The following is a 15,990-nucleotide window of genomic DNA, read 5'->3' on the forward strand; positions in this document are numbered from 1 at the left end:
GTTTTCAGATATTTTCGCCTGCTCCTGGAGCATTGCTACAATGAGGTCAAGTTGGGGGTTATTACTGGTACTTGCACTACCATTGGGTGGGAACCCACGACCTGCTGGCCGTTCCAACGACCTTGATCTGGTATTCATATTTGGGGAGTGCCGGTACTGAGTCTCATAATCTTGCAATCCGCGCAAGAGACAAAAGACAAAACGGAGACCAAAGACTACTGACGATAGATTTGGGAGTCGGATGGCTTTGTCTACGCGGCTGGTCCAGGGATACGTGCCTCCAGGTTACGTTGCCGAGTGGTAGGAAGGATGAACCTAACCTACTCACCCACCTTGGGCTTCATTGAGCCCACAAAACTACCTGGCTATGCAACCTGGACGCACCTATCCCCGTGCAGCTCTACGCTGTCCTCCAGTGACCATTAACATGGAGGATGTCCCCAATAGACCAGCATCCATTCCGAGGAGTGATTGCTGGTTTATCATAGGGACTTTCAGCCTATTTATTCCGGAGCGAGAGGTACGCTTCCCGGACTTACCCGCCCAAATATGAATTGATAAATCAAGATGTTGGAAAGACACATTTAATATTCTGATGTTAACATATTTAACTATACACAAGCACTGCACAAACTTATAGGTTCGTTTTTACACTTAGAACCAACAAATAGGTAACAAAAAGCATGGTACTTACATATCCTGCATTCACCTCATCACACATGGGCCTTAAAACAAACACTTTTCACTCCAACTATAAATGGGGGAATTTCTGGTGGGTTTTCACTAAAAATATAGCGGTATCTTAAGACATATGGATGTTGGCTTGCACATGAACTGTTTCAGGGAGCTATATCACCAAGGATGGGCCTAATAATCGTGGATGTCTTTGGATACAAAGACATCATGGTTTCCTGATGGCTCATTGCCCTCACCATGTGGTATTGAAAATTTCCGAATTTTCATGGATATTGGTTTCATGCACTTTAAGATACTTCAAGTGCTGTAATTCATCCATATTATACACTACAGGGCTGTTTCCCAGCACTTAGTGGATATTCCACATGTTAGAACACAAGGGCTTCTCCTTTGTCCTCTCTCCACTGGCCTACACTGGCCCAAAACTTGGAGCGATGTTAACTATCCTAACTATCAACACAGAGTGGAATCAAGATGGCTTCCTCACATGTTAGAAGCTATCACAGTCTCATTGTCTGGTAGCCACGCCCATGAAGCCATCTGATTGGTCCACAGCACCTTGGGTTACTTGCCTTGATCTAGTACCTAAGGAAATCCAATAGATGGCAGTCCAGTCAGGGCTAGTTCCACTGACTCTCACCAGATGGCTCTGGTGCTGTGAGACCGATTGTCTTTTGTCCAAAAACATCGATTTTTTGATGTTTTTGTGGTTTGTTTGCACATATAATTGTGGTTTGGAGTTATTTTCAGGGAAAGCAAGTTAATTTGTGCTTGCACAAATGTTATCCTGAAAATATCTGTTTTAATAAAAAATTTGCATGAAAAACAACATGTGCTCTCTGAATTCTGTTTGTCCAAAAAAAGGATGTCTTTTTGATAACCAATGAATTTTGGTCTGGGGCTTATTATTTACTTAATATTTTGATGTTTTATCATACTTTTACTAATTAGGCCTAATTTCTGTTAATCTTAACATATCTGGGAATGTATATTCCTATTAATTTTACCTGAATTGAATTGGCCTTGTACTTTGGTTGGAGTGGAGTGCTGCCTGTATGTATTGGGGATGTATACCCAACCTTTGGTTGGTTATATAGTGACATTGCCGAAAAATGGTTGGCAACACTGTCGGTTACCAGACGTAGCGAGTGCACGCTCATGTTCAGTTCTGTTTGCATTTATCAGTATTCGTGTTGTTTATATTGTGTTATTGAGTTCGTCTGCTATTCAGTGCTAGTGCTTTATTGTGTGCTAATTGTTATACATTCATTAGTTATGCCGCTAAACAAATATAGTCTTGAAGAAAGAGTTTTTATGTACGATAATTACATGAAAACTAATTCTTGCAGAAAAGTGGTAAGGCAAATACGAGAGACAGGATCTCTTGAACCTAAGAAACATGTTATATTGCTGTTGAAGTAGGTCATTTTCAACATCTCTTATAACACAGGAGGTTAGTGATCATCATTATTATTACTTTTAAATATCATTTTACGCTTTCGGTTTGCTTTATGCGCCGGGTAGCTGTCTTTCCGTTCTCTCAACTGAGGATAAAGTAGTGATGTCTAATCTAAGATTGGATGTCAGAAATATTTGTATTTGGGAGGACACCTTTTCCAGCATCCTTGCGACAAGGTACGTGCTTATTTCAATTGTAACTGTAATTATGAAAAGTGGAAACATTACAAAACAAACTGTTTCTGTTACAGACTTCCTGTAACACAATTTGCTCGGACCTGTTGCTTGATGGGGCCACCAAGTGGCCGACTCTCTCGCGGTAAAAGACTTAAATAACCTCCCTGTAGTAATAAAGTGCTCACCATATGACAACCAATTAAAAGTCACTCAGTATGGCTTGACCCTCAAGAACTGTTGTGTCATGGACATTTAAAGCTATAAAATTTGTTACAGCAAGTGTCTTAAAATGTAATTTACGTAATAACAACAAAAACACTTTGTTGAAGCAAGTTTATTGTTAAAAATTTTTAAAATGTAACAATAACAACATTCTCCACAACCCAGTCACCTTTTATATTACAAATACATTTTTACTTTTCTTTAACATCTCAAATACTGAAAGCATTTTTGTGACTTATTTGCGCTGGATTTAATAGAAATTTTCCTTTTTTTATTTTCTAAGGCTGACTTCATTTACATTGATTTTTCCAGTACATTTGCAGATCTACGCACATGCACAGTCATACATACATGAACACACACACACACGCTCACACACATGTTTATTAAGGAGCTTTGAAAAAGGAACCTCAACTTGCAGTGAAAATACTCAAACAAACAACACAATCATATCTATTACAAACTAATCAACATACACAGAAAAAATCACTACATTCAAAGGATTTCACATCTTTAATACATTATTTACAAGTTCATTGCCTCGGGAAGAAAATCTCAGCAATGTTATCACCGAGGATCCTTTTTCAAAAAAATGCATTTCATTTCTGAGAAAATATATATATATTTATTCACACCATCACATTCAGAAAAATCTAATACAGAATGTTGGGTTACAATCTGCCAGCAGTCATGTTAATAATTCCATAATTTAAACCTGAATGCCTATGTGTGTCTATTCAACTTCCTGCTGCCTGCAGTAACGTACATCAATGCTTAGATGACCCAACCTTCTATATTTCTAGCATTTCGGACAAACCAGTGAATAAAATAAGATTATACTTTTAAGGCACTGGGTCAGGTCTTGCGTTCGGAACGTGCATCCTGTCAAAATCATGTTCAGTAGTGGTTTCGTTTGTTGTTGTTGTTGGATGCAGAAAATACTGACATCAGTCAAGATTAAAAATTCATCAGAAATCAAGTACAGCAAGTCCTTAATAAAAATTAATGAACCTTACATATAAAATAACCAGCACCATAAGATTACCCCAAATCAATGTAGTATTGACTTATGATTGAACTTGTGTAGCATCTGAATAAAGTAATATCAACGTGAATATAGAGAACATAATATACACGTGCCTCCCTCCCATAAGCATTTTTCTCTATTACAAAATTATAATACATATATAACATATGTACATACGGTGATAAATTGACAATGCAACCTAGTCTAAATATAATCTGTGAGCATACAGAGTAACAAAGGTACAAGATCTATTGCATATATCTTGTGCAAATAATGTAAAACAGACACTACCTAGTCAATTCATGTATTTGTCTCTTAAATTCCTATTTTAAACAGACAATTCAATGTCTTCTTTGTTGGAATGGTTATAATTAATAAACTTCAAACTCTCTGCAATGATATACACCCACACACCACCTCAACAATTGTATATGTCTCCTCTGTTAAATCTGGAGAATTATTTTCTTTTTCTTTTTTTTTAGTTTGCATATGAAGATGTTCATTTTCCACAAGGTATTCAAAATTTATTTGTTAAACAATTTTAGTTTCTGAATTACGAAGATATATGCAAATGAATTTACAATTAAATATAGGAAATTCTTGATAGTTTGCTCAAAGAATTTTAAAATAATTAAGGATTTTATAACATAATGACAACCATTCTACTTACAAAATAGTAAAAGCACACACCTTTTATTTTTTTAATTGGTAATGTTATTGCAGTATTCTTCCTTTAATGACAACTAAAATTAAGATTTTGTAAATTGTCCTTGTACCCACAGGCATATTAAAATTAACAATTATACAAATCTCGTATTTTATAGACAAGCTAAAATATACTTTTCTCTACACTTTGTACACAATCCACATATGTAGTTGCCAAAGGACATATACATAATAATCTTCAAATGGTTATGGAACTATTAAGTAGCATCTATGAACGAAATGCTAGGAAGATTTAATGTTTTAACCAAACAATACATTCCTTGGTTCACGTTGACACCTCCTTTACTTCCTTTGTCAGCATTATTACATACAATTCCATGCCTCTATTGACAAAAACACATACGAAATGTGTAGAAACATAGGGAAAAGTAAATTACCAGTTGCTAAATTACGCTACTTGTATTACTATTAATTCCACCATAAATTAAGTACTTAAACAAAACAAAAAGGAAGAAATGTGCTGTCGATTTTCACTATTGTGACCTGTATGTTCAGTGATCGACCATTCCTTACTTTCTTGCCTGACACTGCAGTCATCGATTAATTTTATATTTAAGTCACTATATCACAGCCTTCATTTGTTTTCTGGAAAAAAAGCTTGCCTCATAGGTTGCATCTGCGGCATTCCCATCGCGGGCGACATTAACGGGGTCCCCGCTGGCATTCCCTGAGCTGCAGGAGCCATTCCCATCATGGGCATGCCCATCACTGGCACTGGTGCAACACCTGATCCACACGGCGGGGAAAATAAGAGGAAATAAAAACAAGTTTAAAAACTATCTGCTAAGGTCTATCACTAAGCACATTTTGCATTTGAAGACTACAGGGGTGAAAAGGAGGCAAGTCAGTAAATGGTCGAAAATGAATTAACAGCAGATTCATGTAGCTTGAATAATATAGTTTATGTGGACTCAATGTCAGAGCAACAGGGAGGTTAGTCACGGAGAAATTTAATCTTGGAGATTTTACATACAGGGGAAGAAGGAGGTAAGTCAGTTGAATACAGGTGGAAAAAGGAGGCAAGTCATTTTACGAAAGTAATATCACTGTCTTATCATGCAACTGACACACTGCAATGCAGCATGAGTTTCCACAATCATCCGTGGGAAGAAAAAAAACAGAAGCCTTCCACCTCATCTGGAATCTAACGAATTTTTACACCCTGCTAGAGCTTATGAGGGACTTCTACAAATATCAGACGAAAAGTTCCAAGATCTTCAGGAATTGATTGTGTTCTGCACAAGAAAGGCTCAGGTTTACTACACAAACCTGCCACATGGACCTAAGGGGCCGAAACAATATGGACAGCACTGCCTAAACCTGAAGAAGTAAATTTGTGCACCACTTCATAATGCTGTAAGCTGTTACATTAAGAAAGTTCTTGTCATAACTTTTGTACTCTTCTTGAATCAATTTCTTTCATATTTCATTTTCATACAATGAAATATACGCTTGCTTCATAATACATATAATGAACATACATCAATAAGAATAAAGATTATTTGGTTTCAAACTTTAAATTTGCCATTCTGTACAATTATGGAAAACTGACTCGCCTCCCTTTTCCCCTGTAGTCTTCATTTGTGATAATACCAAAAATACCAGAAAGTGATTGTAAATGGATAAAATATATACTAATCCCATTTCTTACACCAAGTTTCAAAATAATGCATTAAATGTATGAGGTTACGTCAGTAAGTAGGTCACAAACTTTTATTAAACAAGTACTAAGCGAGATACTAACTTGAAAATAGTTTTTATTTTTTGACACAATTTCCGCCAACATTAACACACTCATACCATCGCTTTATCAGTCTCCCAAAACCTACTGCATAAAGTCTTTGGGCTGCCATCCCAGCCAAAGTTGATCCTCACATTCAACATCATCATCAGTGAAACATTTGACCATCCTTGTGAGAATTTATCGACCCAGTTGTGCACTGCTTTACTTGACAAAACACTTCTCACTATAAAAAGGAAACATCTCCTTAAGAATATCCTTTGTAGGAAGTCCTCTTGCCCACAAAAAAGCACAATAGCCCACTGCCCTTCTAATATCCACTTCTCAAGCACAGTTGCAATTTTTAAACTGAGCTGCCCATGCATGATGAACTTAAAAAGCGTGACAATACTTGTTTCATGAAAAATTCACATTTGAAATCTGATGGAAATATCAGTTACAAATATGATTTATTTATGGGGAGGATGAAAATTATCCCTGACAGAGATAAAAATTTACCTCTATTGTCAGATTGCTTTGGTCCTTTGGAGGGGAAATTCAAGCACTGCCTCTCCCTGATAATTTGCATCCTACTAGTAGGGAATTTTATGGATATACACATATTTTATTGACATGCACTAGTTTTGTACAGAATTTGTAATCTCTTTGTAGTCACAATGATGTGGATGAGTGATGATTAGATGAAATTTGCAAAGAACACCCATGACTAGGTCAGATCTTGAATGTAAGAACTTTGGTGGCAAGATCGAAAATCAACCACTTAATGTCCTCAGCCACCTGACAGAAGTATTGTGAAAAGTTGATGAGGATTTCACTACAAAGGACCTGCACACTTGTGTCATTGTTGGGAAACCCATAACTTCTTTCCTCTTCCCACTTGCATGTTTTCTCCCTGATGATGACCCTGAAAAGGGTTGAAAGCTTGGAACTGAATTTTTAATTTGTTTCATGCAGTGTCTTAAATCTCTGGCGACAAGGAAAGTCACGACTGTTCCGGGAGCCATAAGAAGCTTTTTTTAAAAGTCAATAGTTTTGTAAAGTAAATGTCTAAATATAAGTTTCTTTCTCTAAGCTACAACACACTGTGGATATTTGGTTACATTCATAAAGAAGGTTAATTAGCCATTAATATCCTTAAAAGGAACATTTGAAACTATATATTAGTTGTGTAGAATATGTTATCAGTACTTATCATATTGGTCCAGCCCTATTTTCTAGTTTACAATAATGATGGTACATCTGAAAGTTCATGTACATCAAAAGTTTTTGTAGACAGTACTTTCTTAATTACTGGAAATGTTAATCACAGTTTCAAATTACTTTTAATGGTTTGTTGTATGTTCAAATGCATCTACTCCTTAAGGAGTGACCCTTTCCAAATACACACAAATGCCAATCTCTCTTGCACAGTACACAGTTGACTGCAATTTGCAGACTAACGAGATTCTGACTTCTGGACTCTCAGACAATATGGGGCTCATGTTGTGTTGTTCATATATATTGTGATTGTCCCTTCATCCATCTCCTTCATAATAATTAGCCAATAGTGTAAAAAAAACAACGTAAAGTTAACTAAATAAATCATCTGCGCACATAAATTCTTTAATACCACAATGAAGCACCTTAAAAATATTTGGCAGAACATCTTATATTCACATTTCTATTAAGGGTCCAACTTCTGATTACTGGATGCTAACATCTTCATAATACATGCACTTATTTCACATCATATAAATATGCGAGAGGCATTATACACATCTACTGCATTTTTCTTGCAGAATGATCTTTTTTCTCTCATATACACAGAGCAAGCACACATTTTCAGTGCTGCCATATTTCAAGGTTACACTTTCATTTCTTGCAGAAAATATTAGTAGGGCCAAGATGATACTGTCGCCGATGTATCAGTGTTGGTTGGTGCAGTGGGATCTATGAGTATTACCATGCAAATTGTCCATCACAATGTTCATGAACTTTATCTGACCTAACAAGAGCTTCAAGAATTAAAATAAAACTAAAAACAGGTTGTTGACAATTACTACACCCGCATACATAAAAATCCATCGCTTAAAAACACACAGGGTGTAAGAGAAAAATAATGAAAATAGTCATGGACAATTTGCATGGTAATACTTATGGATGCCACTGTACCAGTGGTATTGGTACTATCTGGAATTATCAGTTCAAATTGAATCACCAATACCAGCCAATGCTTTTTCCAGTCTGGAAATATCGGAGGTCAACAAAAATGACTTGACATTTTCATGGAAGTCTAAACTCCTGGAATTTTAATTATTTTGGCAATACATTGTGGTTTAATTATTTTGGCAATAACATTGTGGTTTAATTATTTTGGCAATAACATTGTGAGAGAGAAATGCTTTTGTGATTAAATAATTACCTTATGAGAAATTATGAATATTGTAAAGCAAAACTCTAGTGGATGGATATGGTATAGTTCAAAAAAAAAAAAAAAAAAAAAAAAAAAAAAAAAAAAAAAAAAAAAAATTAAAATTTATAAATATTCCTAACTACTTTAAAATTGTTTTGATTTCCTAGTTTTGGGCCAATCCTAATTAATATTTACTCAATTTCTTCTTTACGTGCATGAAACATACGCCTTAAAATGCTTATGTGGGTATATAAGGCAGTTCGGCTAAATCATCCTAGTATTTCTGCAATTCCTTCTTTATAACAGCCTAAAACATGTCTGCCAAGTAAAATTTAAAAGCCCAACCTCATCCTTAATCTACTTTTCTTCATGGACTTTCACCATAATTACTGATTCCATAACTTAAAAACATTTGAGTCACATCTTATAAACTTCAAACATTAACTCTTTCCTGATGAGCCTTTAAATATGGTGTTTTTCTCAGGAGATGGTTTTTCTTCAGTTTTATTTAGAAAATCATAAGATACATGTTGTTATGTGTCTTATTATTTAACTTGTTTTGTGAAATCTACAACACGTTCTCTTTCGACAGATATGTAATATGTTACATTTTATATAAATTTTCTCACATTTATGAATTTTTTCTGCAACAATTTTTTGAAAGAAAATTCCATAGAAATTAGTGAAAACATATTTTCAATAGGTAATATAGAATTAATGAAAATAACCTAAAAAATTCTTATTAGAATCTAAATCGTTACTAACTGCAGAATCCTCATAAAACATTTCCACAATTTGCATATAAATAATTTAATGCTATTCTCAATTGTATAAAGAAAGCAGAACATAATTTGACATGAGTGCAAGTAAAATTCAGCAGTGAATAAAATGCGACATTGAGCGTTGGAATTTGAATGTGGTGGTTACAACGAACGTGCACAAGTTGACACGGTACAATTATAGCCACTCGTTCTTTCGCAATTGAATTTTATAGTTAACAACAGGCTAACAGGTTAACAACTCTCTACTCAGCCTTCTGTACACCATGCGACATTCATCCAGCATTCAGAAGTCAAACCCAAATACTTTTTTTTTTTTAAGTTTTATGGATTTACAATATTCAGTACTATGGGAAGGCTAAGCTACATACCAAAAGGCCTTGGTGTGGGGTGCATAGGGGTAGCTACAGGAGACGTTGGGGTACTGCCAGCTAGTTGGTTCATGGAAGGAGGAATTGATTTGCTTGACCGACCTGAAATCGTCAGGTTCTCTATGCTGATATCAAGTCCACCAGAATTTCTCCACGTACTGCCAACCTGTGTATAATGATAAAAGAATGGCAAACATAATATTTAGAAGATTGGACACACACACACCAATTTTAGGAACAGTTCTAAAGACAACAGCTACTTACTTGAATGGTAATATTTACTGAAATATGGCACTATATTTTCACCTACACACACATCTTTTTTCAAAAATATGTGTAACTAATTTGAAGATGAAATGAGGATATAATGGGAGTATAATATTCCACCAAAAACACATTCTGCATGTTGTTCACACATATGCTGTCAAGCTGACCATTATAAGCTACATATTTGCAATTAAGATATTCACATGAGAAGTAATTACTTTGATTCTTCACAAAAAGTGGCAGCAGTTAAATACATAAATATACATGGTGGAAAAATGAACCATACTGCCACAAGATGAAAGATATTCCATGTCTTTGTTATATATTAGCTTCTTCATCACTGCATTCAGTCCAACATGTATACCATTTACACATTGTTGATACAATCACTTGTATGTCAATTCTAAAGGCCATTTTTGACAATATGATTCAAGATCCACATAGGATACTGTCATGCCAGAACCAGACGGATATAACTCCAACTTATCAAATTTACAGGAGAGAGGAAATAAAATACTCGTAGTAATATGTCTTGACTAAAAGAAATTAGTAAATTAGAAATACATCAATCTGGTTCTAAATAGAGCTCTTTGCAGGAGATCCGTTAAACAAAACCAAAATCCCCATTTTTTAGTTATGTTCCTTTGGTTCTCACACACCTAGAGCTCTAGAATAATTATAATAAACATCAAATATTTTGTAGCAATCATGCAAATCAAACAAAAACAAACTTCTGTAAAAAGCACTGGTAAATTAATAAGTTGATGGAAAAAACAGTGTAAATGGTTTATACTAATTCAGAAGTCTTTACCCTAAACTATTAGTTGAAGTGCCCGAGACCAAAGTAGAAAAGTAATGAAAACTGTAGTTACAGAAACATGTCGTTACAGAATTTTCACAATAGTGTAATAACGATCGTGTACTGCAGGCTTCTGTGTAGCCTCATGGTTCTGCTCTTGCCTTTTGTTTGAGCAGTAACATTTTGGTGTTCACCAAAATTGCAGGAATAATGGGAGAAGCTACAAGAAACAGTTTTAGAATCTTCTGTAGAAAGCAACAGTGATGTGACATGATGCAATGACAAGTAAAAAGCCACTTTGGTCCTTGTACGGGTGTTGTATCACACAATCTTTTGGTCCTTTCTTGTACATGAGGAAACTGAACACCGAACTCCTGACAGTACCGTTTAAAACTACAATAAAACACATAATGAACCAGTAACGTAATCTTTACAATTGTAGTATTTATCCAGATGTTCACACGCATCGTTTCAATTTACAAGATTTTTGTTCATCCACAAAGTCCTAGCCGTAAACTTGACAAATTAGTAATAGACCACCTTGAAAGAATGTGGCTTAATGCTTGGCTGGACCGTTGGCCGACGCAAGGGCAGCTTTCTTCGAATTTTCCTCTTTCAAAAAACAGCTATGATATTGAAAAATCCAAAAAATTACATCTGCTTATAATTCCTTCTAGAGCATTCACGTGAATCTTCATGTGGTTTGCTTTCACTGTTGTCTAGATATTATCAATAGTTTCATGATTAGATAAGTCTATTAAACTATTGATAATATCTAAACCGGAGCAAAATCAAACCACATGAAGATTCACATCACTGCTCTAGAAGAAATTCTAATCGGATTTTGAAATATCATAGCGTTTTTTCGAAAGCAACCCTTGCGTCAGCCAAAGGTCCAGCTGAGCCTTCAGTCAACAGCACAACTGGTTTGACAAAAAGCAAACACGGAGAATATATGTTCATGTGCATATTTTCCTGTCATTTCACCTAAAATGATTTCACACTTCCATCCTCAATTTCACAATTTATAAGCTTTAGTTAAAGTCAATGGCACCTTGGGCTATTTTTAAAACATACTTCTTGTTGTTAATGATCATTGTTTTATGGGCCTGGCTGTGAATTTTTATGTTGGTAAACAATTGCATCTTTATGGTGTTAACTTATTTCATACTTTCCTGTAGTGCATATTTTCATAAGATTTTATACTTCAAGTGAACTTATTATGGTCTTACTTGCCAAAGAGAAATTTTTTTAACAGTTCTTTTTAACATCATCACCTTCATGTTGAGGGGAATAAACAACGCGGTTGATAATGTAAGACGTAAGCGAGTTACTAAAGAAATATCCATGAAATTTACTTGTAAATGTTCTACTAATTTCGGTGGCTTCCGCCACCAGCAACTTGGGAGCTCGAAGCTTTACTGTTAGGTTGACTTCCGGTTCCTGTTGTTGTTTCCTAGACTACCGCTAGGGGTGATGACGTAGCCATTTCGTCTGCTGCACGTGATGGGTTTGAGCTGTTGTAACAGCGAGAGCCAAACATGATGAACCTGACCCCTGTTAATATTCAGCTTGTGCATAATTGCATGCGTCTCTTTGATTTTGGTGTCGATTAGGGTGTGTGATGTGTGCCTACCTGAAACTTTTTGGATCCTGTGTTTATTGAACTTGAGGTGCCTTGCTGGTCTGGTAGTGGGTTGGGATTTTTTTGCGTCCGCTAAGTGCTGTTGTATATGCTCGTTGAGAGATCTGATAGATCTGCCAATGTAGTGTGAGTTGCACTCACATTGGGCATCATATACACCTGGGTTGTCTAGTGGGGAAAGGAATGATCTCTTGTGTTTGCTTAGGGCACTGGCTTTTTGTTCATTAGTTTGTGTGCAAGTTTTATGTCATATTGTTTCAAGGTCTTGGCTAGGCGGTTGGATGTAGTCTGGTGGTAAGGGAAGGCAATCCATTTAGCTTTATCACTGCTGGCTGGGTGGAGTAGGCAAGTACGGCAACCTAACCTACTCCACCCAGGTTAGGTACTTCTGTTTTTTATATGTACTGTGTTCAGCATGTGTGTTGGAAGAAGTGTGAATTTAACATGTCAGCAACAAATTGTAACAACAAATGTGCATGTTGCTAAATTTAAAAAATTGATACATACTAAATTTCTTACAGCAAAATAACTGAACCAGAGGAAAGTAAAAAGTATTCACAACACAGAACTAAAGAAATAATAAAAAACTGCAGGAAGAATGGAGCTAACATGAATACAGGAAAAACTACATACAACACACCATGGAAGAAACAATAGCATTCACTGTTGAGAAACAAAAGCAAATAACCACAACAATCAGACAGCATAATAGGCCTACCTTATAAATGTCAGGAAAACAGAACATCATCTGGAAATGAGAATAGAGGAAGATACATACAGGAAAATGTTTCATCACAACTGGATGGTCATGCATAGAGTAATGATAACACACACATTTAATCCCATATCAATAACCACATAAAGATAGGACAAAAACAGATATCCCATAAATGTCTTTGTAACAAATACAGATGCAGACAGGAAATTTCCACTTATTTCTTCAAGTACTTCAAATTTACTGACAGCAGATTTAACATAAAAATTAGTATTTATCAACAAATGTGAATAACTTGTTTGCTTCATTAGTCAATACATGTAACCATGACTCTTCAATCAGCCAAACTAGGACAGAACCAAGGACTTAGGTGACAGTGGCATTCCCTGAACCTGAACTTAAGGGGTTGACACAAAAGAAAGTGTTAACCCCCACCCCTTTCCAGTAACATAACTGCTTTATGCTTTTGTCTCAAAATAAAAGACTTAAATGTATCAGTAAATACCATCAACATTTGTAATTGTGACAATTACCAAGATTTTCTGTTACTGGAACAGATTACCATTATTTCTATTTCAATTCATAACTAAAATTACTGTTCCATTAGTTCTATAAATAGCCTGTTTTAGAATAATATTTTTTTACTTTCAATTTTTCAAATTGTCTGTGAACAATGAATCACAGTTGTTGTTTTTTCAGTGCAATGTTAAGACTATTCAAATCTGCATACCCTTGATGATTCCAAACACCTTATTTTTAAAATTGGCAATAAGAAACATGCCCAATAGTAAAATTTATTCATTGCATCACAATTACACAACCAGTCCGAAATTTCCTAACAGTTCTTCTCCAAACAAAAACATTTTGCAGCACACCTTCGCCTTTAACACATGTTAACATGAGAGATCAGGACATGGCCGACCATTGTCGATCATTTGTTTCTTCTCTATGAAAGCGAAGCAACTACAGTGGGTGTGGTGAAGCTTCAGGACAGGATAGATCAGGTACAGATGAGATGGTTCGGACACATGAAGAGGATGGATGCAGAAAGACTACCAGTAAGAGCTTACAATGCACAAGGAGTGGGAATAAGGCCAAGGGGGAGACCAAGATGTCGGTGGAAGGAGCAGATAGCGGAGAGTGTTAGAAGAGGACACACCGTGGAAAGAGAGGATACTTGACTTCTATGCCGACCCAGCAAGAGGCAAGAAACGGCAAAGGATGATGATGATGATGACTAGCTGCCTAAAATGATCATAACATTGACACAAATTTAAATGCCCAAAAATATGAATGGAACGAGGAAAATGGGGTGAAGAAAAAATGAAGAATTTTGATGATTTAAAATATTCTTGCCTTGCTTCTCTAGCTCAATCATTTTTAGGGCATTCACCGACAGGTTAATGACACTCATTCGTAATTTGCAGAGAAAGAACATTTGCATGGTTCAATTCTACCAAACTAGTCCCAGTGAGCCTGTGCATATGGCTAAGCACTCCAGAAAGGTAATAACCACAATGAACAAACACTGAATCGAATTTTTAAACTTGTGTACTGAATGAAATGCCCTTGTTATTAAAGGGGAATTCAACCAAAATTTACGTATGCCCCGAACATTCTCAGTGCAAGTTTTGGAATTCATGCTCATCCTCAGTTTACATACATATATTCCCCAGAGCACAAGAAGCAAAAATTGTTTCTACCAACCGGCTGCTGCTGACTGGAAGACACTGACATCTGCGTAGCTGCATTGGAAGGTTGCAAAGGTATTGAAGCCATCATATTTGAGCCTGGCACTGCAATAATTAAATAAAACATTTAAGAAAAAAGTTTACATCTCTCACGAAAATACAAATTATGACAAAGAAGCTAATTTAATTGCACTTTAGCAAAAGTTTATTTCAAGACCACTTTATGCTCAGACTAATTTAGAATAGACCTAGTTTAATATGGATGTGAAATTGATTATACTGCAACTGCACTTTGGCACTTCATATCAGGTTTCCTTCTGGTCAATGTTGCGTTTAATATGGTGTGAACAGGGCACTTGCAGAAGTATTGGAATGATGTACATGTGGTCCACAAGTATGGAACCACCCATTTATGTAAAATAATTTGAATTTAAAATTTTGGGTGCGTCAGCACTAAGGCTATTTTGCACTCATCAAATTATACGGGGTCCAGCCCCTTATCGTTACACGTAACAACTCTAACGTTGCGTAACTAAAATCATAAAATATTAAAATCTTCTGACTTTTGTTAAAAGCTGAGGCTCTAAAGGAGCACTCAACACAAATAAGGACAAAACACAGGACAATACAAACAAAATTATACTGGCCATGGGGCCAGTTGCCATAGCCTCGTTAGTCTGTAGTCCAGGGTGTATTATGTGGAAGTGAGGTTGACTATTGGGTGCGTTACGTGGAAGGAGCACCCCTTACACCCAAAAATAAATACCGAATGGAAAGATGGATACGGTATGCCATCAACATGGCGACAATCTTGGATTCAACTATTTTTTTATATATATATATATAATGGAAAGGTGGCCATCTGATATTAAATAATAAGATCAATAAATTACAAAAATAAAAATAAACGGGAGAACTAGTAAATTCAGAGCAAACTGACACCTTGGTTTATAATTAAAGGCACTAGGACACAAAGTTCTTAACCCTGAAAGTATGCAGGTGGAGGCAGGTATTCTCAAGGGGTTCCCTCCTTTATAATAAATTGAAGTGGGCTAGAAATCAAGAGAAACATGATGGTATGCTTCACTCATGTAACTTTAATCCTAAAGTTGTTTAAAACTGAACTTTGTTGGTTGAGACTGGGCAAGGTTCAGTCTGCCATTTTCTTTACAGGTGGATTTAAATTGAGACATTTCTGAAGTTCTTCCTTTATTTCTTTCATGATACCATGTTGTAATTTACAGGATGAAGGCTTATACATTATAAAAGGGCTTGTCTAGAAGC

The 15,990-nt window shown here is 35.8% G+C and overlaps 1 protein-coding gene across 3 annotated transcripts in view; it reads right to left on the reverse strand.

Annotated features, from left to right (window-relative positions):
* Positions 1–4,448: 4,448 nt before the first annotated feature.
* The window catches only part of LOC146002852 (clathrin interactor 1-like), a 97,145-nt gene continuing 85,603 nt past the window's right edge, over positions 4,449–15,990 (reverse strand). For 2 of the 3 annotated variants that reach the window (XM_083140844.1, XM_083140842.1), the window contains exons 11-14: positions 14,723–14,811; positions 13,019–13,048; positions 9,590–9,755; positions 4,449–5,032 (exon numbers count right to left, since the gene is read on the reverse strand). In XM_083140844.1, coding sequence (XP_082996970.1) covers positions 4,881–5,032; positions 9,590–9,755; positions 13,019–13,048; positions 14,723–14,811 — 437 coding nt within the window. In that variant the 3' untranslated portion in view covers positions 4,449–4,880. The remainder of the gene's footprint in view (positions 5,033–9,589; positions 9,756–13,018; positions 13,049–14,722; positions 14,812–15,990) is intronic. The other variant, XM_083140843.1, reaches the window with a different exon arrangement.

This window comes from Lepisma saccharinum, chromosome 19 (genome assembly GCF_977018435.1).
Source record: "Lepisma saccharinum chromosome 19, izLepSacc3.1, whole genome shotgun sequence".
Lineage (NCBI taxonomy): Eukaryota > Metazoa > Arthropoda > Insecta > Zygentoma > Lepismatidae > Lepisma > Lepisma saccharinum.